Source organism: Sceloporus undulatus, chromosome 6 (assembly GCF_019175285.1).
Source record: "Sceloporus undulatus isolate JIND9_A2432 ecotype Alabama chromosome 6, SceUnd_v1.1, whole genome shotgun sequence".
Taxonomy (NCBI): Eukaryota; Metazoa; Chordata; class Lepidosauria; order Squamata; family Phrynosomatidae; genus Sceloporus; species Sceloporus undulatus.
Genome location: NC_056527.1, coordinates 1,053,467 through 1,078,352, shown reverse-complemented (window position 1 = coordinate 1,078,352; position 24,886 = coordinate 1,053,467). Strand labels below are relative to the sequence as shown.

The 24,886-nt window shown below is 48.2% G+C and overlaps 1 protein-coding gene across 1 annotated transcript in view; it reads right to left on the bottom strand.

Moving 5' to 3' along the window:
* Positions 1–24,886, bottom strand: part of LOC121932821 (SCO-spondin-like) — a 143,447-nt gene that overhangs the window by 114,840 nt on the left and 3,721 nt on the right. The window contains 24 exon segments of the mRNA XM_042471812.1: positions 528–928; positions 1,862–1,955; positions 2,424–2,573; positions 3,435–3,544; positions 3,839–3,966; positions 4,152–4,354; positions 5,927–6,061; positions 6,159–6,415; positions 7,042–7,136; positions 7,843–8,026; positions 11,028–11,280; positions 12,118–12,283; positions 14,060–14,281; positions 14,794–14,966; positions 15,413–15,539; positions 16,646–16,784; positions 18,001–18,241; positions 20,790–20,937; positions 21,053–21,184; positions 21,873–21,955; positions 22,955–23,113; positions 23,715–23,817; positions 23,934–24,181; positions 24,323–24,493. Coding sequence (XP_042327746.1) covers positions 528–928; positions 1,862–1,955; positions 2,424–2,573; positions 3,435–3,544; positions 3,839–3,966; positions 4,152–4,354; positions 5,927–6,061; positions 6,159–6,415; positions 7,042–7,136; positions 7,843–8,026; positions 11,028–11,280; positions 12,118–12,283; positions 14,060–14,281; positions 14,794–14,966; positions 15,413–15,539; positions 16,646–16,784; positions 18,001–18,241; positions 20,790–20,937; positions 21,053–21,184; positions 21,873–21,955; positions 22,955–23,113; positions 23,715–23,817; positions 23,934–24,181; positions 24,323–24,493 — 4,122 coding nt within the window.

Sequence of the window (24,886 nt, the reverse complement as noted above, 5' to 3'; positions counted from 1 at the left end):
TATCATAATGCATTGAAAAACTTTTTATGGGTTCCCCTTCCATAAAAATCAAATCGGGTCCCTCAGGGGAGAAAGGCGGGATAGAAATAAATAAATAAATAAATAAATAAATAAATAAATAAATAAATAAATAAATATGAAATAAATATGAAATAAATAAATAAATAAAGGCTATTTCCTCCCTGGAAAAAGCAAATCATCCGCCTGTAAATTTTGCACAGAATAAGTCCTCAATTACAGCATTTTGCAGACAGAAAACAAGATTTCTGCACAGAAATATTATTTCCTGTACACAAATGCTGTTTTCTCTGCAGAAAATATCGCTTTCTGTACACACAAATAAACCCCTGTGTTTAGTGAATTTAGTACAGAATTAATCCCAAATTGCGAAGATCCTCACCAGTCCAGGATTTGTCTCATCAGGGTTTCTTGGCACTTGAAAATCTTGTGTTTGTTTATCTTACAATTCTTTAAATATTTTTGAATACCCTTTTGCGCCCCCAATTTCCCCCTCCTTACAAACATACCCACTTCATCCGAATGATCCGCAAAGCCACAGTCAAGCTCCCCATCGCAGACGTGTTCCCGGGGGACGCAGCGGCCATTGGCACAGCGGAACTCCTGCTGGGCACAAGCGGGCAGTGGGCAGCCCCTCTCATCCGAATGGTCCAAGCAGTCTGCAGTGCCATCGCAGCGGTAACCCCAGGGCACACACTGCCCGCTAACACACTGGTATTGGTGTGGGGCGCAGCTCAGGACGCAGAACTCATCGGAGTCGTCCCCACAGTCGTCCTCATTGTCACACACCCATGCACTGGGCACACATCGCCCGCCAGTGTGGCAGGCAAACTCTGTCTCAGCACAGTGGGACTGAGCATCGCAGGGTTCCAGAGGGGCCATGCACTGCCACAGACCAGCCTCACAGGAGCTGCAGGAAACAGAAGGAGGTGCATCAGGGATGGCTAGGACCTCTCTTCCCATGGGGCACCATTTTGATATGGCCAACTGACTAATCAATACATTTTAACTAACCACAGGGCACCAGGGCACATGGCTGCCAGGGAACAATACTAATACTATTGCCCTTCAATTTTTACTGGGATTAGGCGAAAGCCCCTCTTCTCCTGTGAAAGGGGAAAAAACTGCAAATATAAGTCAGTTATTTATTTATTTATTATTTTACTGGAGAGTACACTTGTCTTTTTGAAAAATTTGTTATTCATTTCTTACACACAAAAATAAATAAAACCTCATTCTTATACTTGGAAAGAGCACATTTCTAGGCATCTGAAGGTTCGCCTGTGCAACTCTATGGAGAATGTCTGGTGAAAATGGATCATAGGATTGTGCTGGAGGAGCTACAGATGCCTAGAGAGAACATATTTTTCGGTGGCCGGGTCAAACACAGAAATCTGTAAATAGTCCAGTTTGCAAATGCTTAACCCGTAAATGTGGAGGGAGGACTCTAGTAGCAACTCTTTATTGGTGGTGGCAGTTGTGCTTTCACAGCCTCTTTTACACAACACAATTATAGTGCTATAATCCCACTTTAACTACCATGGGTGCATCCTATGGAATCCTTGGACTGGCGGCTTAGGAAGGGGCATTTAGATTTCTCAGCCTGAGAGCGCTAGTGCCCCCCATACTAAGATCCCACCGGATGCATCAGGAGACAGAGGGACATATGAGCCACCAACTGCTACTGGACTGAAATAGACCATAGCCCCTTATGGACAGTGACGCCCGATGCATTTTCATTGCATTAATCCAAAGGAGAGGAGAGAGGCTCATTGCAGGTGCAGAGCAGTGGCAAGGATAAGGAGAGAGGAGGAACACCTGCAGCTCACCTTCACAGACTTACCAGTTCCTACACTCCTGAATCACTAGGGCACCCAGTGGGAACAGCGTGCCTTCCCAGTAGCAGGGGCACTCGGACGGGTCGATGCAGTGGCCTCCTGGAGGGACGAGAAAGGGATAGAGGGCCAGGGTTAGGTTTGTGCTTCTACAACGACTGTGCCCTGAGCTCAGGCCTGAGATGAGGGGGGGCCAGTTCTGGTTTCTCAGAAATGCATCTGTGTACACACACACATACCCATGTCTATACTGGGAAATAGTAGAAGGGAAGATGGTTACAGCAGCAGCCATTCTAGGATGGAGATGTCCTTTTCTCTCAGCCTGAGAGAGCCACAAGATGGAGGCTGCATTGTGTTCCTCTGCTGGGTTCCCCATTCTCCCCTCATTCCCTGGCAGGGTATTGAAGGGCCGGGCGGGTGGTATCCTGCAGCACTGCCTGGCTAGTAGCTCCCTGGGAGAACAGGGCTATTTATGGCTCCCTGGAAGCCTCATCCCTACAACCGCTACCACAACCATCATCCTGTTGATCCTTATGCCCCAGCCCCCTTCCCCGCAGCTGGACTGCTTACTGTGCAGCACCTTCCCCTCCGGGCAGAAGCAGCCTTCCACGCACGAAAGGGTCTCACAGTGTTCAGCCAGCTCCAGGCCAAAGTTCTCGCAGGTTTGTGGACAGGCAGGGCCACAAGGGTCATACTCCAGCCCATTGTCACACTGTATGGCTGAAATGGCAGAGAGAGAAGGGTGAGGGCAAGGGTGGCACTGGGGTATGGGTTGAAAAGCCAGCAGCGGGGGGCAGAGAGTCTCTAAAGCCATTTGAAAGTGGAGTACTGAGAAGTCAGTTAGCTAACTTTCCAAGGAACACTACAAGGAGATAGTTTACTGGATCAGCCTTGTGGAAAGGTAGGCTGTTTGGCACACAACTGAGATCTTGCCTGGGGAGTTTGCTCCCTGGGGAGGACTCCATTCTGCTTCTCCTCTGCCCTTCTCACCGGACTCACCTTCATGCCTGGCACAGCAGGCAGTGGTCAAGGGAGACTGGGTCTGGCCTTGAAGCGGATCCCTAGAGCCAAATGTGCAACACAAAAGATGCATCCCTGAAGATCTCTGAGGGTCCCTGACACACTGGAGGATGATGTTGTTATTGTGGTTTTTTGTGTATGGCTAAGGGACATCCCCCAACCACTTCACAACAATGCCAGAGAGTGCTGGAGAAAAGTGAGTCTCAAAGGAGCAGGGGCTCACTGTCCAAGGAATTTCTCCATCCATGATGGTCATAAAAACACACACACAACTTTATGCTACCGATCATCACTAATAGGATGCCAGTGCAAGCCCACACCCTTCAAATCCTCGCCCCAATTTTTAAATCGCATTTTTCTGATTACCCTAGTTCATAAAAAGTCCAATGGGATTCAACCTCTATATCATCAAGTGGTCTTTCGACACATTCAGTCTATCAACAGCAAACATTTCTATCAAAAGCAGTTGGCTAAAAATCTCTTTCCGTATAAACAATAAAAAGATTTCTTTAGTCCTGAAATCTCAGTTTCTGGGACAGTCTTGACTTGGCTTTGACTTACGGCAGAGATCTTGGCTCCTCCAGCGGACAGAGACCCCGCGTTGGCTGCACTCCTTGGCGTAACTGGCGATGGCGGTGCAAAGGCACTCACAGTCCCCCCCAGAGTCACACCTGTGTGGGTGCGGATGCATTGTGAAAAGAAGGGAGACAGACATCAGATGAAGGAGACGGGGTTTTTCTTACACAGAAAAAGTAGCATCACCAGTTCAATTACCGGTATTTGCAGAGGAGAGTCATCATGCCTTCTTTGCCAGAAAATAATATGTTGAATAATGTAATTTTTAGCTGATATTGCTAAACATGGCCACAGTCCTGTTGTTGTTGTTGTTGTTATCTTTATTTGTACCCTCCTTTCCCCCCCCCCAACCAGGAGTCCTTGGGGCTCCCCATTCCTGGCTCACCTACCCGCAGGCATCGAAGACACACCAGTCATAGAACTGCTGGCAGGGCAGCTCCTCGTGGCACGGGGCAAACAGCTCCTGCAGGAGGACTCCGCAGCGTTTCCGAGCCCACGTCACGCGGTGAGAGTTCACCTGGGGAAAGAGGGTCAGGTTTGGGGGGTTCTGATCCAGAAAAGTCAACCTTCCCAAGCATGCCATGGTGAGAAGGTTAAACATGCTTTATCCCTCCCGCATGTCCTTGTGTGGCAATATGGATGCCATCACATGCCATCAAACTGAAGTGGACTGGTGCTGCATAGCAGATGTGGGGAGCATACCGTGCATGGGTGCTCAAAGTCCTCACTGCTAACTTCTGGGCAGAGGAGGCTGACGCGCCAGGAATTGCCAAAGAGGTCAGCTGTAGGCTCCACAATGCCTTGCCGGCTGGTGAAATCATTCTCTGTGTCACCGTCAAAGTTCCCACAAAGCCCTGCCACACGACCTTGGTACATGGGGTCCAACTTGATGTCCACTCGTGTGCCTGGAGGGGTCCATAGAGAAGAGGAGTGGGCAACTGTATGGGAGAAAAGGGGCAATCCTCTGCAGGCTCCATGCCACCCACCCACTCACAGCAAACCGGTCTCAAAATGGGGAGCAGGAGTGACATTGCACCTGTCAGATTCAGCTTGTCCACAGGTCTCCTTTCAGCTCCAAAAGAGAGATTCTAAACTCTAAGTCAAAGAATAGCTTTCCTGTCAAAAAGAAACCCTTAACAGACAGGTCTGTGACTTTCTGGACAGGTCTACAGTCACAATGCAGACACTTTTATAGTAAATCCCTTGGGACCATGTATCCGTATGATTGCTTACTTTAGCTCTAAGCTTCCTGCACTTTGTCCATATCCATGACATAAGGCTCAACGGTCTGGGAGTCTGGCATTTGGCATGAGCTGCATGAATAAACTGCCTTCCCACCACCACCAGACATAACAACCTTGGAATCATATACAGTATAAATCCATTTTGTGCCCTTTTTTCAAATGCAGAGCACCGTGACATTATATATTTATAGCTATCAACACTTATATGAAATCAAACTACCAATATAATCACACCTTAATATTATATATCTATGTGCTAGCAAGCCTATACAATATTATATTTTAAACTCCCACCTCTTATCCAAGCCTCTGGCCACAGCCAGAGTTGGGACACTAATGCATACCAAAGCTTCCATGCTCACTTCTAAGAAGCAGCTAGTGCCTTTAATAACACCATAACCCCTTCAGCTTATGACTTGGGTTAGAACCAGCGGCTTTAACCTTTTGTCATATACCCTATATATAAATCCCTTTCCAACTTAAATCAAATCTGGCAGAAAAGCATTAATCTAACGGGAATACGGACAGCATCGCTTCCTGACACCATTCTGAGATGGCTCTACATAGGCAAACCGAGGGATTTGGGAGCAGTGGAGGATTCTGGGAGGTTGGGTATGTGTTTTTTATGTTTTCAAGCATGTGGGGAATTTGCTGCATGGTTTTCAAGCAAAAATCACTTGCAAATCCATGGGCACAAAAAGTCCAATTCTCAGATTTTCTTTTCCTCCGTCAGGAAGAGCCTCTAAACACATCTCAGCATCTTACAAGAATGTTTGTAAATGTTTAATGATTTTTCAGATTTTGGGACTTTCTTACAAACATCCCAGTTGCATCAAGAGATTTACATTTGCTGCCAAACGCTCAATGTTTTAAAGTTTAAAAAAATACGTTCTATCTGAGCAAAAGACAATTTTTTGTCCCACCCGAAACTTGTTGTGCAAAAACTGTTGTATGAAATTCAATACTTTTCTATGCAGATGACATTTTCATTTTTTTAAGTCCCCAAGGGTAAAGCAATCATTCACAAAATTGTCCAAATCTCTCCCAATCACCCCAGTAGGGCAAAAACATTTGCATTTTTTCTTCTTCATCTGTAGGGAATAAAAAAGGCGAGGATTACATCCCTAGTCCTTGCGTTGTTGGATGGCCTTCTGTCACATGCAGATTTGGGCACCTGGCAGCAGGCAGAAGAGGGCTGAAAGAATGGAAGAAGGATGCCCCGCCAGGTCTCACCTCCGTCCCAGAGAACCGTCAGCCCCAGATGAGAAATGAGGGCCAGGAACAGCCCTGCTCTCTCGAGGGTCAAGCCGTTTCCGCTGTAAGTCTTTGGAGGACGCACTGAGACCCCGTTCACCGTCACGTCTTTGCCTGGAGTGAGAAGAGAGAGGTGGCATTAGGGGCTCAACTGGCAAGAGGAGGGGAGTGGGGTGTAAGTTCCCTCTCTCTATCCACAGGCTTCCCTTACCTCGGAGCAGATGAATCACCATGTTGCCAATGAGCACCACGATGGATTTGGTGCAGGTGGTGCCACTCGTGCCGCAGGGTACGTTCTCAGCAGTGACTGTGAAAGCGCCGCTGGTCTCGCGCACCAGGACGTACTCACAATCCCCCAAGAAAGTGTAGGGCCGCCCATCGAAGGTGATGTAGTGAGGGTCTCCAGTGGCCACACATGTCCCAGCGCAGTGGCGGTGGGTGCACTCCCAGCGTCTGCTTTGGCAAATGCTGAGGGAGAGGGAGATGGAAGGACGCTGAAACACCAGCACTGGACGTGGGACAGTGGTGGGGAATGTGTGGTCCACAATTGAGGCCTTGGGCTCTTTCTGCGCACCCCCGCCCCATTTTCCCCTAAATGCCCACAAAGGTTAGTGTGAACAAATTTTAGCATATTTTAAGCAACAAAGAAAATGGGCTGTTTTTGGCCCAAGAGAGGCCTTTTTCCAACCAAAAGTAATCCAAAAGTTGAGCTTAGCAAAAGTTTGTGGTCCCTTCCAACTCTTTTGATTTTATGATTCTATGGACCTTATCACACTAGACGAATCCTGGGCAGAAACAGGATTTAAAAGCAGGAAAAACCCAGCAAATGCAGGATGTTTTTCAGAAGAGCAATAATGTGAAAATAAAGCGAACGGAAAGTGAACAAAAACAGCAACTTTTTACTTCCGGGAACTTTTTACTTTTTACTTCCGGGAACTTTTTGTCGACTTTCCGTTTGCTTTATTTCTGCTTTATTGCTCTTTGGTGCAAACGCATCTGAAAACTTCCTCCATTTGCAGGTTTTTTCTACTTTAAAATCCCATTTCTGAGCAGGATTCGTCTAGTGTGATAAGGCTCTATGAATTCTCCCTTACCAAGTGTTGCAGTCTTTGGCGATGGTGCCGTTGGGCTGGTGCAGGCGGCCGTTGTGATGGCAGGGGCACTCCTCCGGGGAGACGCAGCGTTCGTTCTGAAAGAGGAAAGGCCAGCGGGTGAAGAGGAGAGGATGCAAAAGCCTTCCCAGGCAGATTTAGCCTTACATGGTTCTAGGAATGAGACAGAGGAGATGGAGAGGAGGCTCCATTGGCTGGTGGCAGAGCCAAGCAAATGTTTTGCTCTCAAATGCCCCTAAATGCCCTCTGGGGGTCATGGGGGGCATGTTTGCCATGATCTGTGAGGGAGGATGAACTATTTTATGCTCAGGTCTTTTCTAGCAATTGGAAGTGACCACAAGTCACTCCCTGTCCACTCCCTGTTTCGTTTTCTTTTCAAAAGTCCACTCTTGAGCCTAAAATTGCCAAGGGGGGGGGGGCAAATAAGGCTAAAATGCCCTCCCCAAGAGCATCTGGGTATATTTTGGGGCAAGACCCCTGCCGGGGGGGGTACTTTGGTGGCCATAAAAATAGCCCTGGGGGCCCATGGTTAGTGGGTAGATAATAGTGAATCCAATCTTTTTGGCAGAAATTGAAATGCTGGAGGACCTCCAGAGGTCTAGAAAGACCATATTTTTGGGGACACAGGAGAGTGAAACCATGAGTACCGGTCTCACGGAGAGGGATGTTGTAATGTATAGCTTAAGCCATCTTGAATTCCAGGTTTTTTGGAAAAGATTGGGTAACAGTAAATAGAATACCATCCCAAAAGAATGGAGCTGGGCAGTGCCAACCAGGACTAACCAAGAAGACGGTGCCAGGAGGGCAAACGCAGCTGTCGGAGGAGCCAGGTCCACAGGTGAGGTTGCCTTCTGGGTCCTCGCAGGTCCGCAGGCATGAGCCAAAGGCATAGACCAGTTCTCCAGGGCAGACGATGGCTTGGGGGCAGTTCTCCTCTGTGCAGTCCCAGGCCCCATTCAGACAGATGCTAAAACGCCAGCCACATATAGGGGTGTGAGGACAGTTTCTCCCCCAAATGTCCTCTCTAGGGTGGGACTGGTCCCCTTCAAGCGAGCAATTATACAAATAACACACATACACTGCTGCTACAACTCCCTTCCCGCACCTTAGCAGCAAGGTGAGCTTCATTAAACAAAGAGCAATGAATCCAAAAATTGAATGTCGTCGATACAAATAAATAGAGCAAGATGACAAGAATTATTAGCATAAGATTTTTTTTAAAAAATAATTAAACAAACAGGTCATCCCATTAAAAACAGCACTAACTTAAAATAGTGTAAAAGCATTTAAAAGATAAGGATGACAAAAGGACAGCAATCCTTATTGGACGACTCTTTTTCATCAACCAGTTAATAAGCAAAAGCCTGTCTCCCTAAAAGGGTCTTTTTGCAGGGACCAGACTAGCCTTTTGTAAAGGAGAGCTGCACAGCCTGGAAGCAGATGAGGAGGACATGGAGGACACAGATGAATTTAAAAGAGAGAGAAAAAGCCACTATATTAATAAATAAATAATAAATAAAATAAATAATAAAACTTTTATTTATATCCCGCTTTTCTGTGACAAGACAATCAAAGCGGCTACAACATGTTAAAATCCACATTTACAAATTTATGTCCCAAATTCCCCCCCTTAAAACAGGATTAAACAAGTTACTGTACAATTAAAACATCTATTAAAAGCACAATAAAATACAGCGAGGACAGAGCAGGGGCTAATACATGATGCGGGGGCAGTCATTCTGTGGCCGGGCATTTTTATTCAGGAAGGCCTGGCGGAAGAGATCCGTCTTGACAGCTTTTTTAAAGCTGCCTAAGCTGGCAATTTGAGGGATCTCGTCTGGCAGACCGTTCCATAGTCTGGGAGCCATTGCAGAGAAGGCCCTCTGAGAGGTAGCAGTTAGTCTGGTTTTTAAAGGCTGCAGTAGATTCCTCCCAGAGCTAAAATGCCTGGATATGAAATAAGGAGGTAGGACTGTTCTTGTGACAGATAACCGAATCGCTCAGAGAGATCTTTTCCTGGCTTTTTCATGACAACGCAGGCTTGTTTATGGTTCAAAGTGGCATCTAAATGTCTGCATTAGGCCAAAATAAGGAATGTTGAAATGCCAGGCTGGAACAGTGAGTAAAACCATCCTGAGACGGGGGATTGATGGCGATACCCACGTGGACTTCAAAATATATACATTTCTGTAGCCAACGATTGAACGAAATATACCTGTGTTTAAATCCTTTGTACCAATCAATGGCTAGCTTGAGAGTTCTTTGTCTGAATCCCTATAAAAGGGGATTCTACCTGTTGATAAAGGCTTCAGATTTTGGGGAAGTTATTCCTCTGAAGCCAGCCAGCTAATAAAACTTGCCTTCTTGACTTCTCGGGTCTCCTTGGATTTGTCTCCTGAAATATCTGCTATACAGCCACCAAGAAGACCCTGCCTCCCACATCCGCAGCAACCAAGTCCATAGATGTGGTGGGAAAGTCCTCCCCAAAGGTCTTAAAAGTTGGCCAGGCTTATTCCCTAGCTCCTTCCCAGTCCCACCCAACTGGCACTGGTTCTCTGCCCACCTCGACATAACCCACAACCAACGCCAGTCTCCTCCAAAGCAGACTGGAAGGCACAGATCCTAGGCGGGTGGTTGTGTGGCATCATCGGAATCACGTGGCAAAGACATTCAATGAAATCAACCTATCCTGTAGGACAGAGATAGACAGGTCACAGGGAGATTTCATCAGACATCTCCTACCACTCAAACCTGTGGCACACAGCATGGAAACAGTGCCAGAGAAAGACCTCCGTGTGGCAGGAAGCTGATGCCCATTTTCTGAATCATTGGGATCCAGCCAGGCCAGCGCAGCCAACTCTGGCCGGCTGAAGCCACGCAGAATTCTCACTCAGTCCTAGCAAGGAAATCTCTAGCATCCTTTGCACCATGGTTTCCCAGCCATGTACCAGCCAGGTCTGACCTTCCAAAATCAGATGGGACGGGCATTTTGTTTGGTATGGCCTGGCAGGGCTCAACAGGGAACAGACAGCGGGAGGACATGTGGTTCCCCTTGGCACGTCCTCCCAGATATCACCAGCTGCACTGCTACCCACAAGTGTCCCTTCTTTCTTTATTTTAGATATCCCTAGATCACCTCCCAGTCCAAAAGGACTTCTGAGAAGACAGATAGCTAAAAGCAATTAAAAACAGGACAAAGATAAAAACATTTTAAAAACACATTAAAATTATCTTTTTTAAAAAAAAATTAAGCAGTCAATTAAAGAATCCTAAAATATGGAGTTGAAGGCTTCCATGGCTGGCATCCACAGTTTTTTGTGGGTTTTTCAGGCTATGTGGCACCAGCATTGGTGGCTGGCATCTTCAGAGAAAGCCCGGATGAAAAGAATGAAGATGCCAGCCAGGAATAAATTATTCCAGGATGCCAGACGTGAAAGCCTTCGACTTCACAATCCTAAATACCATTTTAAAACAATGCTAAGATACCAATTCCAGACATTAAAAAACAGCAGTGCTTGGGCTGTTGAGCAGAGCCTTAAAAGAAATGGGACCAGTCTAAGTTCTTTGGCCAGGAAGCTCCATAGACAAGGCACTGCTAAAAAGAAAGACCTGTTGGGTATACAATCTAACTTCACAAGGTGTTGGGACACACAACAGGTCCTCCTCTGAGGATGTCACATTTCTGACAGGCTCCTATGGGGAGAAGCAGTCTCCATCCATCCATAAGGACTGGAAACTTGCTTTTCAGAAAGACTGTTACTGTATTCTGTACTCAGGACTAAAGATAGCTTACACACTAACTCCGGGGAAGGCAACTATGCAAGAGCCAAGGGCCAGTTTCTCCCATGTCAGGGGCCACACCATTGAAGAAATTTTGCCAAGAAAACCTTGTGACTGGTTCACTTAGGGTTGCCATAAGTCATAAACCACCCAACAGCAACAAGGCAGAAGGGGAGAGAGGCACATACCAGGTGTTGCAGCTCTTCTGGATCTTGCTACCAGGGGGATGTGCTTCTCCCCCGTGAACGCAGGGGCACATGGCTGGCTGGATACACTGGCCATGGTCATCTAACACCAGCCCCACTGGACAGTTGCACCCGGCCACGCAGAGCCGGTCCAGCTCCCGGCAAGTGCCAAAGGCTTCCACGCCAAGCTCTGCGCAGGTTCTTTGGCAAGGGGCAGCACATTCCTGGTACACTTGGCCCCCGGAGCACTGGACAGCTGTGGGGATAAAGACAAAAGGTCAGAGGGCTGAGGCCTAGAATTATGCTAGTACTGGACAAAACGGGCAGCCGTGGGGCATGTGCCAAACAGGGAATGCGCTGTTGCATTCTCATTGTATTCTCATCCTTATGCGCTTTGAGTGTTTGCCTTGGTCTCTTCAGCCATGGAAATTCCCCCAAATGAACTTGAGCCAGGCATACTACTGTCTCAGTCTCAGAGGTAGGCAAAAAAGGCAAACCTCCTCTCAAGAAATACAGCCAAGAAAACCCCATGAGAAAGATGCCGACAGGTTGCCATAAATCAGAAACAGCGTAAACGCACACAGCAGCCACAGACAGCAAATTCTAGCTACAGAACTGGGAAAGGTTTCCAAGGTGAGGCTGAGAAGGCTGCTTTTTTTGTACTATACCTCCCAGAATCCCTCAGCCAGATTGAGAGCTAAAGTCCAAAAAAGGACACACACGCCCCAATTCTGCGCCCTTCTTCTCCTCTCACTTCACACAATTTCTCCTTATTTATTTATATCCCACTTTCCCCAAAGAAATGGGACTCAAAACAACTCACAAGGCAATTAACTACAAACAAAAAAGTGAACGTTAAAATAGAATTAAACTATTTGAGTATTAAAACAAGTTGGCTTCAATAAGAGAACAAAATGCAGAACTGTTCCGAACTATGAAGCTGTTGTCCAAGGTGCCACCTCAGCGTTTGGTGGGGAACCAATTTAACGTTCCGACGTTCTTGCCCTCTTCCTTCTTCCTATAACGCCCTTTGCAGATTCCCCTGAGACCCTCGCCCGGCCCACTCATCCACCCATTCCCCCCGGAAACTCACGGCAGGAGCTCTGGTTCCTCCAAGCCACAAGGGCTCCCTCCTGGGCACAGCGCCTGGCATAGGCACCCACCGCGCTGCACAAGCAATCACTGCCAGCTGCACAACCACAGACATCATGAAGGCAGAGCTGGTAGAAAGGCTCTTGCTCCACCAGGTCATGGCAGGGCTGCAAGATGAGAAAGAAAATGGCTGGACTAAGCACTGTCACCAAAACTGAGATACGGATTGAATTCAAGGTTCATACAGTAAAACAGATTGTGCTGCAACACTCCAAAGGGAACAGAAGAAGCAAGTGTAAAGGGATTCAAGCTCCAGGAACAGAGGTTCCAGCTCAACATTAAGAGGAACTTTCTGACAGTAAGAGCTGTTTGAAAGCGGAACACACTCCCTCAATGGAGATTTTGGTGGAGTCTCCTTCCTTGGAAGTCTTTAAACAGAGGCTGGATGGCCATCTGTCAAAGGGGATGCTTTACTTGAGAGTTCCTGCATGGCAGAAGGGGGCTGGACTGGATCAGGGCCCTTCCTGGGGTCTCTTCCAAGCCTATGATTCTATGATTCAGCTTTGGAGAGGGACCTAAACACATGGAGGTCAGGATCCATTCTTGAATTGCCATTGAATCAACTATTGAATGGTGAGTCAACATACATTTCATTCATTTGATTCAATGAGGCTCACTGCATTTGATTCAATGAGGCTACTCTAGCCGAACCTAATAATGGGATTTAGGCCATAATGGGGGTTGCAGAGAAGACAGGGATAGATTGGTAGCATCTTCAGAAAACCTGGTCTCAGAAATCATGAGGACGCTCAAAATAAAAGGAGTATTTCTGCATGTCTTGTGCTGGGAATGGAAAACTGCAGAATCTCACGGTTCCTTGGTCACGTTCCTTCATAAAAATTATATACAAAAATAAAAATTATTCATATATACCAGTACTGTATATATATTGCTTTAAATATTTCACATTACAGTACTTTACAGGACATAGACAGACTGCTTTTGAACGTACTCTTTGCTGTTCTAAATTGTTTTAAGTAGCTTATTTTGTCTGTACACTCCCAGAGATCTTATGTCGCGGGTGGGAAATAAATACCAAAATACATAGAATCATGTAAAATATTTATCTAAATATGATTAAACATTTATCTGATACTGTTGAATGTCTCCATGGAGTCGGTTTATTTAAGTTCACATTTTAGAATGGAAACCTTTGGACGTAAGCATTTTTGCCTGTTAAAATGCAGCAGCCTCTGTTGCCTTTGGAGACAAATTACTGGGAATCAGTGAACAAGGGCAAGAATTAATATTGCGAAGCCACCTTACAAGGGAAAGGGGAGATGAAGTCAGTTATCATCTTGGAAAGATGATTCTACTTGCTGCCCCAATAAGTGAGGGAATACTATTTTGGCTGGAAGAAGTCATTCTGAAATGTGCTGCATCTTTTCAAAGTTAGCTTCATCCCGAAGAAGCAAAAGCACCCAGAGAGGAGCACATGCCTCCTTCCTTCCTTGCCCTTGCAACTGGACCTTTGAGTTAGGGGGCTCATATCAATGGTAGGAAACGTGTGGCCCCCAGATTGTCATCCATCATCCATAGGATAATTTTTACACAATTTTGAAATTGATTTTGTCTCAGGAAAAAAAATCATTCCCAAAGCCCTCCAAATGCATACAAGCCACTCAGGAAACAGACCCAAAAACTGTTTCTGTTTCTCTCCCAAAATGGGAGACAGAGGGGACAGAAGGCATTTAGGCATGTTTGGATGCAGTGCCATGGGGAACTGCCCTCAGCCCCCTTGCCACTGCTCTACCGTCGTATGTTGGGTTGATTTTGCAGATCCTGAAATGTGGGGCCTGTCCCCTCCAAGGGGCTCAGAGGCAATGGCTCCTCCAGGGCTGCTTTTCCTCCCGCCTTGGACCTTGCACCATCCTCCTTCTCACCTGGAAGGACTGGCCATGGAGGACAGCGCAGGTGGCTTCAGCAAATTCCCTCTGCTGGGCATAGGTGCTGCAGGGGTCAGGGGCCAAAGCGGCTGAAAAGGGGCAGTCGTGGGTGACCCGGAACTTGTGGGCAAAAGCAGTGGCACTGGGCTCTACGTCGCCCTCCGGGGTGGTGAATTCATCCTGCTGGTTCCAATTGTAGGTGCCACAAAGGCCTTGCACCTGGAGAATGGAGCGGACAGGTGAAAGGCATCAACATACAGCAGGAGAGGCCTGTCAGGGGTCTGTGCCTCCTAAAGCCTCCGAAAGGACATTCACTTTTGCCCATACACACACACACACACTTTTCAAGACTGGCCTCTCACCCTGAGATTCCACCCCTTTGCTCGCAGAGAAAAGAAACCAAATCCTGAGACTCAGGGCCAAGGCCTCAGGTCTGGAAACCCAAAAATGGTTCCCAAATTGTGCTGGGAGCTCACTCCTTCTTTAAGAAAGTGTCGTATGACCATAAATATTGCCAACAAGCCAACCAACCCCCAAAAGGCCTTCACAATGGCCAGAAGGCTAGCAAGGACAGAGATAGCCCTCCTGCCAAAGGGAGCACTAGCTGCCCCATCTCACAGGGGTTTTGGTCCTCTCCATAGTGAATCTCTGACCCACGTGGATATCATGGGGCTGGAGGGCATCCTGCCATTGGGGAAAGTGGGGCAAATGGGTCTTCGTCTTCCACTCACCTTGTTGGCGAAGCTGGGCTGGAGAGTGATGTAGGCAGCAGGGGACTCCAAGCCCCAGAGGATGTGGGCCCCAAAGGTCTGGAGGAGCAGAAAGGAGGAAGAAGCCCAGCGCACACTCAGGTCGGCACTGGCAAAAGGGAGGCTGACTTTCTGCCCGTTCACCGAAACCTCCCCTGAGAGGGAGGAAAGGGAGAGGGAGGGAGAAACAGACCAGGACTTAGAACAGAGTAGGCAAAGTGGCGCCCATTGCGACAGGGTCACCAAGGCACACAACAACAAATAAACAACAGATTCTCTTCCCTTTGTTTTCTCTTCCCTAAAACAAAGTCCTGGGGCTCTAAGCTGCGGCACATACTCTTGTGGAAGCCCTTCCACAGCCTTCGGACTTTGTGGCACCTGCCCCCATGGCCACAGGCAGGATCTCTGCGGGGTCCCATGCGCACAGTCACAAGGCTCTAGCGCTGGTGTACAAAATGGCAACCCTCCTCCAAGTGAAAGCATTGAATGAAGGTAGTGGAAGGCATCCCCAACCGCATCACCTCTTGCTTTGCAGCTTTGGGGTCCTCCCATGGAAGAGTCCTTGTCACCCCAAATCAGTCCTCCTTCTTCCCTCTCTCACCTGAGAAGGAGAGCCGGGCAGAGACCTTCTGCACAGCGACACTGATAGCCTGGAGGCAGCTGGTGGATCCTTGGCTCCCACACGCCACATTTTCTGCTGTAATCTGGAGTTTCCCATCCACAAAATCCTGCAAGAAAACCCCCAAGAGCAGAAGGAAACAGGGTGGGCCTCCCGCGCAGGATGGCAGATCCTCCCCACTTCTCTTGTTTGGTAACCGGGTGCATCAGACTGGACTGGGCCCAGAGTTGGTCATCCCCCATCCAACCCCAGCAGCACTGTCAAAAAGGCATTCAGCATTTTGAAGGAAGGTTAAAATGGTTTTGAGGGTTAAAATGGAGGAACAGCTATCTCAGCTTGGCTTGGGCAAGAACAGCAGCCTAGAGCAAGGGAAATCTTCTCTGAGAAATGTACCTCTGAAACATTCCCATGCGCCCCGGAACAGATTTAAATGGATGTTTTGAAGCTACAAAGCAAGAGAGCTTTGGCTTCTACAGAAGGAGGTATGTGACTCTGCTGTGAGTTTTAGTACAAACCTTTGCCTGAATCCTGTTACTTGGTTCCAATTAGAGTAGACCCATTAAATATTATTACATGACATTATATTACATTACAAAGTGTAAGCTAATTGCCCCCAATAAGCTGGGCACTCATTTTAGCGACCTACAGAAGGATGCCAGGCTGAGCTGACCCAGAGCCCCTTATATTCCTTATAAAGATGATACATGAATACTTTAAAATAATAATAATAATAATAATAATAATAATAATAATAATAATAGAGAGTCAATGTGTAAGTGTGTAACTCTCTTTTACTAGTTCAGAATCACTATTAATAGAGCTCTAGGGAGGAACAGAACAAAAACTGGAAAGCTCCCTTCTGATACTCAAAGAGTGTCCAAGTGCAGACTGCAACTCCAGAAATGTCTGGTAACAGCCCCTAAAGAAGGCCAGTTGGAGGCAAGGTCAAAACGTGTCGGGCTTTCTAAGATAATAAAGCTTTTGGACCATCAAGAGCACGTGGGACCTCATTTCCTTTTACTCTTCTACAATTAATAGAGCTTCCCAAGGTGCTGAAACTAAAGGGCAGGGTTCAGTGCTTTAAAGTTTGGACTGAAACCCAGAGCAGAATCACTGAGCCTCCTTTCTATGGAGGCCGGCAGCTGGCCCTGGAGCCTGGAGCGCTTCCCCATTGAAGGCAATGCTGAGTGCCTCCACCTCCGCGAGAGTCCTCACCTGCACCAGGATGTACTCGCAGGCCCCGCGGAAGGAGTAGCGCTTGCGGTCAAAGGTCAGGTAGTGCGAGTGGCCAAGCACAGCGCACTCCCCGGCACATGGGTCCTGGGAGCAATGCCAGTGGCCCCCTTGGCAGGAGCTGTGGGCAAAAAGGCAGAAGAGGTCAGCATCAGAGAGTCCGGAGCAGGGAGGGAAGGCTTCCCAAATATCATTCTCTAAGATAGCAGCAAATAAGTGTAGCCATTTTCTTCCCTCATTAGAGACTGCTCCTTTTTTGACGATTATTCGCAGTGTGGAGTTATTCTGCACAAAATTCAAGCTGGGTATTTGGGCACAGTAGGCAGGCTTTTCTGCACAGAAATGTTATTTTTCTGTATGGAAAACGTGTGGCTCCCGGCACAGATTTTTTTTAAAAAACCCATATGTGAATTTTGTGTAGATTTTTGTCATTTTGGAATTCTCTTAGTCAGGAGTATTCAAATATTTAAAGATGGGTCCATCGTCATTACTTTGGTTTCATTGCCTCCTTCTGACCACCACCAGCCCACCTTCACAAAGCTTCAACACTATATCATGCGATCTGAGAGTAGCATGCAAATAAAGTCAGTTTAACCAACCTGCAAATGTGAACAGTGAGAAATAATGTAAGCATACTAAAAACATACGGTGAGCCCTTGGGATCTAATGGGGTTTGGTTCCAGGAGACTCTCCCGCAGCAAAAATTGTGGGAAACTCTCCCTTTGGGGTCCCTGGCTTCCTTTCTGCACCAGGTGGGTCTGGGGTCTAATTCCAAAATATCTATATACATGACTGGGTGTGATTTTAAGCCTACTTTTAATTTACCAAATTGTTTAACATGTTTTTTAATCTATTTTAATTATTGTTATCATTTTAAACTGTTTCGGTCTGCCTAAACGGTTTTTCTTTGGATACCTGCCTGAGAGAGCTCACAATATAAATATAAGATATTTATTAAGATATAAATATTTTTTAATAAAATACATTAATTTATAGTTTGTGTGGGTTTTCCAGGCTCTGTGGCCATGTTCTAGAAGAGTTTGTTCCTGATGTTTCGCCAGCATCTGTGGCTTTGGCATCTTCATTTTATGTAGTCTGAATGTTGGTGGATGTTTCATGGCATCCAGCAACAGAGTGAAGTGACTGGATGGAGATGCAGGGGATGCTGGATGCCAGAGCATCCTCATCCCACACAGACTGCACAGTAATGCTCCTGTCCTCTTTCGCAAGACTGCTTCAAGGGTCTCCTGTGGCCAAGCCCTGGAATGACTCCCAGCCCCCCTCCATGCTGCGGTGCCTTCCCTTGTGTGAGACTGGAAGGGCCACGAGTGACTTACCACTGGTTGCAGTGCTGCTGGAGTGTCTCCCCCGGGGCATACTTCTGGCGCCGGTGAAAGCAGGGACACTGGCTCTCTGGGATGCAGGCACCTTGCTCCAGGTAGAGACCTGGGGGGCACTCACAGCCGCTCACGCACTCATCCCGACAATGTCCTTCCTCTGCAGTACCCACCGCCGCGCAGCTGGCAGGGCATGAGGACACGCAATCTGAATAGTGCTTGCCTTGGACGCAGGACTTCTCTGTTGGGAGGGAAGAGCAGGAGGTAGAATCCTAGAATCCTAGAGTCGGAAGAGACCTCAAGGGCCCTGATCCAGTCCAGCCCCCTTCTGCCATGCAGGAACACAGAAGCAAAGCACCCCTGACAGACAGCCACCCAGCCTCCATTTAAAAACAGCCTCCAAAGAAGGAGACTCCTCCATCACCCTCCATTGAGGGAGTGTGTTCCACTGTTGAACAGCTCTTACTGTCAGGAAGTTCCTCCTAATGTTGAAGTGGAATCTCTTTGTCTGTAGTTTGCATCCACTGAGACTCCACCATTCTCCGAGGCAGCAGCTCTTACTGTCAGGACATTCTTCCTATTATTGCATTTAGATGGAATCTCCTTCCCTAGAGTTTGAACACATTGCTCTGTGTTCTCGTCTCTGGAACAGCAGAAACCAAGCTTGCTCAATATGACATCCCAGGGCTATCAAATCACCTCTTAACTGTCTCTTCTCCAGGCTAAACATCCCCAGATCCCTCAGTCTCTCCTCATAAACATTGTTTCCAGACCTGTTCAGGAAAATAGCCAGCAGCTGATAACCAGTCCAGAAAACAAAGAAACTCCTCACAGAGCTTGTTTGGATTTAAAGCAAACCTCAAAGAGCAGACTTACAAATAAAGGAAGAGTCCAGTAACAAGATCTGTGGTCAGTCAAGGTGCAAGCCAAATGGTCAAGCCAAGAGTGTCATCGCTCAGTCCAAGAAGGTCAAGGGTTCCAAATAAGCCAGATGGTCAGGCAATCCGAGAATCAAAGGTCCAAGCCGAGAAGACAAATCGAGAGTGTCACCCCTCAATATGGTCCTTTCGCCAGGGAACGCAGATAACTTCTGACCAAAGCTCTGGCGTCCTTCCCAGGCTTTTCTCATCAGCCCTTATTAGTGCCGGGGGTCTTTAATGAGTTGGTGTTTCGCATAAAGCCTCCTCAAGTGGCAGAGGCACACTCTTTTGGGTCTTCTCTGGCTGAAGGTAGGCATGTGATCTTCCACTTTCTCCTCCATGCCCACATTACTAGAAGGCCCTGCTGCCTGGAGGCTTGGCTCCTGGTTCTCTACTGGAGCCACAGCCTCTGCTGGAGCTCTCAGGGCAGTGCTAGGGTCAGGGTCAGGCTCAGAGTCCTGTCCTGAGTCCTCAGCCAGTCTGGACATGACTAGACCCTTCACCATTCTGGTCACCTTCCTCTGAACACGCTCCAGAGCATGAGCCCACCTGTTCCAAGAACAAGATTCCCCCACTGGATGAGAGATCTATGACCTATTACGCTCTACAATGCTCAGGACTGGGCTATCTGAAGGACCATATTGAGGGGTGACACTCTTTAAATACCCCAAGGGTTGTCACAGAGAGGAGGGGAGAGGCCTGTTGCTGTGACAGAGGGGAGGATCAGGTCTAACGTTTTTAATTTATAGGAGAGTAGATTACAATTGAACAGTAGAAAGATTGTCTTGTGCAATTCTGGGCTGCATCACCTTGTTTGGTATAGGGCACCAAACAAGGGAAGCTGTAGTCCCACTGTTTTCTGCTTTGATCAGACTCAGACCACACCTGCAGTAATGCTGTGCCCAGTTTTGGGCACCACAGTTCAAGAAGGATATTGACCACCTGGAATGTGTCCAGAAAAGGAAATAAAGGAAATAAAGCCTTTTGAGTAATAGCTTAGCAAACTGGGTTGGTTTAGCTTCAAGACGAGAAGACTGGGAAGTGACATGATAGAGCCACCTTCAATCATCTGAAAGGTCACCGTTTAGAAGATGGAGTGAGGTTGCTTTCTCCCCCTCCAGCAATTGAAACATGAATCAGGGGATTAAAATTGCAAGGAAAGAGATTTCACCTAAAATGTTAGGAAGAACTTCCTGATGGTAAGAGCTGTTTCAAAGTGGAGCAGACTGCCTTTGAAGGTGGCAGGCTCTCCTTCTTCAGAGTTCTTTACACACAAACTGGATGGGCATTTTTCAGGAGTGTTGTAGTTGTATATTTCTGCATGGCACAATGGGATTGGACTAGGTGGCCCTTGTGGTCACATCTGTGGGCATGTCTACATAGGCCAAATGAACCAGTTTTCTGCCACCCTCACTATGACCTATCTTCATGATGCAGGGGAAAGCCCCAATTCAACAGTGGTTTGTCCTCAGGATTTCTCATTGAATCCAGGCCATTTCTGCCTTAAATTGCATTATGACACCCTTACTTTTTGCTCTGTGTTTTCCAGGAAAATCCAGAGCACTCTGGAGCAATGCTGGGCACCTGTTTACACAGTATCCTGCTATGCCACCCAGCGCTAGTGCTGCTGGCACAACTTGCTCCATCTGAAGGCACAAGGTGCCCAGTCATGTAATCACCTGGAGCCTGGTGGCACGGCGGGACACATGTATAGATTGCCATCCGACCTCACTCTAGAATGCAGAGATAACAGGGGAAATTCTGGGCAGCTACAGGACCAGAATACTCCAGAATGAGCAGCCCAGAGTATTCTGGATGGTGTAGACTCTGGGATTTTATGCCTCTGTGATTTTCCCTGCGTCTCCTTACCACAGAATCCGGGACGCCTCCAGTTGACAAAGATGCTGTGCTGGGCGCACTCTCGTGCGTAGCTGGCAAAGGTCTCACAGATGGCGTTGTCCCCTGCTTGGCTGCAGTGTGCATACATACAGGTGTCATAGAAGTCACTGGGTCCCACCTGGCAAGGATAGCAGGAGTCATTAAAGAAGCTGTTTATGCTGGGTGGGCATGTAGTAGGCACAGCCCAGAAGGATGGGGGGCAGACAGAGTGGAAAGCGAGGAAGACGCCCAACCTCCGAGTGGCACTGGCTGAAAGGGCTGGACATCAGCTGTTGGCACACAGATGCCGCCTCCTGCTGAGCTGCGTGGCTTGCCACCGTAGCATGGCAGCTGTGCATTTCCTCTGCAGCATCCTCACAGGTGCTCTACAGCAGGCAAAAAAATACAGTCTGTAAGAATGTGGGGCACTGAGTCCTGCGTCCTGAGAACCTGACCCCTCAGTAAAGGCAAGACAACTGCTCCCCACAGGTAGTCTCATGACAAAGTGCCCCCCTGGCAGAAGGGATGGGATGCCCTGCAAAGAGGCCCATTACAGCAGTGCCCTCTAGATTAGGGGTGGGCAAAATGCACATGTGGCCCTCAGTCTGTCCACATTCCTTGGAGTGACCTCTGATTTAAAAAAGGAGGTGAACTGCCTCCCCAGGAAGCCTTTCAAACCACACAGTCAAAGCACCATGCTTCCACATAACTGCCATAGCAGTGTGCAATTGTGGTGACTAGGGTTGACAGTCCTTTAGGTACACAGACGTCCCCTGAGGGTGAGCATGGATGTGCCAGCGTCCAGATGTAGTTACAGATCTCACCAAGGAAAGAGTTTAAGCCAGAAAGTTCTGGCTTCTTGCTGCTCCATTAAAAACCACAGTCTCCCAACCATTCACAAGAACTGCTACCTTCTTTGGCTAGGCCAAGGAACAGAGTCTGGCCTGCCTTTTCCCAGCAAACTACATCACAGGCAACTGTGTGAGTCTGTATCCCAAGGTGGAAGCAGGGTCTCTAGGACAGTGTGTATTGATCCATGGATTCCTTGCTGCCCGCCTTCTGCCTGGCACTTACTGAGCTGGAGTCCGGGATACGCCACGAATTACCGAAGCTGGCTGCTAAAGCAACCACGTCTCCTCCCACGCGCAGGAAGTCATCTGTGGGCAGGAAAGGACCGTGAAGTGGGAGGGAAGAAAAGTGGCAGTAGAAAAAGACCCGCTCCTCATTCCTTATTATTATGATGCTTTATATATATAATACTGTGTAGACTCCTTTTCTCCAGAATGAGAGGCAACTGTCACCTCCAGGACCAGAGGGAACGTGACGCTGGGTACCAGTTCCTAGCAAGTGCCATACCATTCAGGGCCTACTGATGGCCTCCCCAATTGCATGGGTTGCCACCATCCCACATGAGCCTGCCTTGGCTCTGGGATGTCTGGGAGGGGCTCTCCTCTAGTCCCTTCCCAAGTACATTTTGTGGGGACACAGGAGAAGGTTTTTTGGTGGCTGTTCCCAGGCTCTGTTTCCCCTTCTCTTAGGGAAACCAGGGGTGTTCCCTCCTTGCCCTCCTTCTATCAGCAAGTGAAATTTTTTCTGTTCCAACAGGCTTTTAGGAAGTAGCTGCACAAGGCATTTTTATAGTCTGCTGTTCTGCCTTTTTTTATTCTTTGTCTTTCAACGGATTAGTCTTAGATGGTTTTGACTTTGTAGATCATCCGATTGCACTTTAAGAAGAACTTTCTGTATGGCTTGATCTATGTTTTGTATGTGTGTTTGTTGGCATTTGTTTCAACTTTTGCAAGCCACCTTGAGTGCCACTTTTGGTAAAAAGAGAGAGTGATAAATGAATTCAGGAGGAGGAGGAGGAGGATGGTGAAGATGGCAATGACAGTAATGTTGCACTCCATCCTTCCTTTAAGCTCCTGAGTAGAGTCTGTGCTCTCTGTCTCTCTCCATCATGGCACAAACACACACTCCTTTCATACTTGTACAAGACAAGCGTATCCATTTTCCTTGGTACAATGTTGGCGTGTATGATGGAAACGTGAGGAATTGCACCAAAAGGGAATTCTTCTCCCAAGGGGCACCCTATCTACCCTCCCCTCCCTTTAGGAGTGGGGAAGGTTGGGGTTGACCAACTCCTGGAGAGGGGTTACCTGTAGGATCGTCGTTGTAGACCCCACAGAGCCCTCGGGTGGCCCTTCTCTGATCCACTCCAACGGTGATGTAGACGGTGTCATGCCCATCGAACTTCACCCGGACCCCCAGGCCACTCTCCACAAAGAGGAAGTCCCCCAGCCACCAAACGCTGATTCCTGAGGGGGCAAATTCAGACTCAAAACTGGAGCAGATAGGTGCTGTTCCCCTATTAGCCACAAGCAAGGTTGCAACTGACCTTCCACCTTCAAGACAAGGTGTCTCAAAAAAACACCCACACTAAGAAAAAGGCCAGCCTCTGCAAGAATTTTCACTTTTAGGAGCCTTTTCAATGGAAGATTAATTGGTGCAACAATTGGGGCGGAAAGCAATGTACCTTGAGCAAAGAAAATAATTTTTAAAATGCTGATTTCTGTGCAAAATGCTGCTGGTTTCTTCCAGAGAACCCAAGAATTTTTGGTGTGTCTGCAAACAACATTTCAGGGTGGAGTGGGTTTGTGGGGGGTTTTGCTTTTTGTTTTTGAGGGAGGTTTGTTGTCTTTGCAAAACAATTCTTAGGTGTAAAAACCCATCGAAATGTGTGGGAAAGGTCCTGTGATCTCACCCACTGGGAAGAACACTTGTGAAATGATTCCATCTTGCACATGAGGATGAAAGAAGGGAAGGCTTGAATCCCTGCTCCCGATGCCACTGGGTGATCCTCCATCCAGGTCTCCAAGCAGGAGAGCTGGGAAATGGGTGCTCCCTCCACCTTCTCACCTTTCTGCAAGCGGGCTTCTCCTTCTGCCACCGGAGCACCATTCACGGAGAGGTTCCGGCCTTCAGTCACAACCCAGTCCAGGCCAAACAGCATGCGCAGGGTCTGCCAGGAGAGAAAGAGGTCACCCAATATCCCCATCAGCCCAGATCACTGTCCGGCCACCCAGAGTCCAAATATCTCTGATTATGCCAAGTGGGGCGACCCAATGCCTCTTTTACCCTGGGGCACCGGCCAGAAGTACAGCCCCTGTGGCTGGAAGAGAGGTAGATGGCCCAGGTGCCATCAGAAGCAGCAGCCAAGGCATAGGTGCAGGTCCCATGGAACCGGAAATGCTTGCCGTCGAAGGTGCGGTAGTGGATGCTGGCCCAGGTCACACACGTGGCAAAGGGGCGCTGGCGATGCCCTGAGTGGGCCAGGAGTGCTGTGGGGCCTGGCAGCCGAAGCAAGAAGGGGGAAGGCAGGTCATCTGGGGAGAAGGAAGGACACCGGGATCAGCCCCTGGGGCCTCTGCTTCTCTGCCCAGAAGGCAAGAGGTGTCCTATAACCCTTGGCCTCTTGATCGACATTTGAACATCACATTCCAGGAAAGGCACAAGGGGGCACCCACCTTTCAGGGTGAGAGAGGAGCATCCGAAACAGAGCTGGGAGGAGGCGTTTTGCCAGCTGTGTCCCCAGGGGTGGCTGCAGCACTCCTCCAGGCTGAGCAGTGAGGCGTTCTGCAATCCAGGCATGTCCTGGCACTGCCAGGCAGAGAAGCAGCGGCCCACGGAGCCCTCTCCTGAAAATGGAGAGGATGGAGACAGAATGGAGAAGAAGGGATGGAGACAGAATGGGAACACCACAGTAGTAGAGGGGGGTGGTTGGAACAATAACAATAGCAGCAGTAGTAATACCCACATTGTAATTTTGAGGGCCAAAGCACAAGGGCTGCAGCACTCCTCCAGGCTGAGCAGTGAGGCGTTCTGCAATCCAGGCATGTCCTGGCACTGCCAGGCAGAGAAGCAGCGGCCCACGGAGCCCTCTCCTGAAAATGGAGAGGATGGAGACAGAATGGAGAAGAAGGGATGGAGACAGAATGGGAACACCACAGTAGTAGAGGGGGGTGGTTGGAACAATAACAATAGCAGCAGTAGTAATACCCACATTGTAATTTTGAGGGCCAAAGCACAAG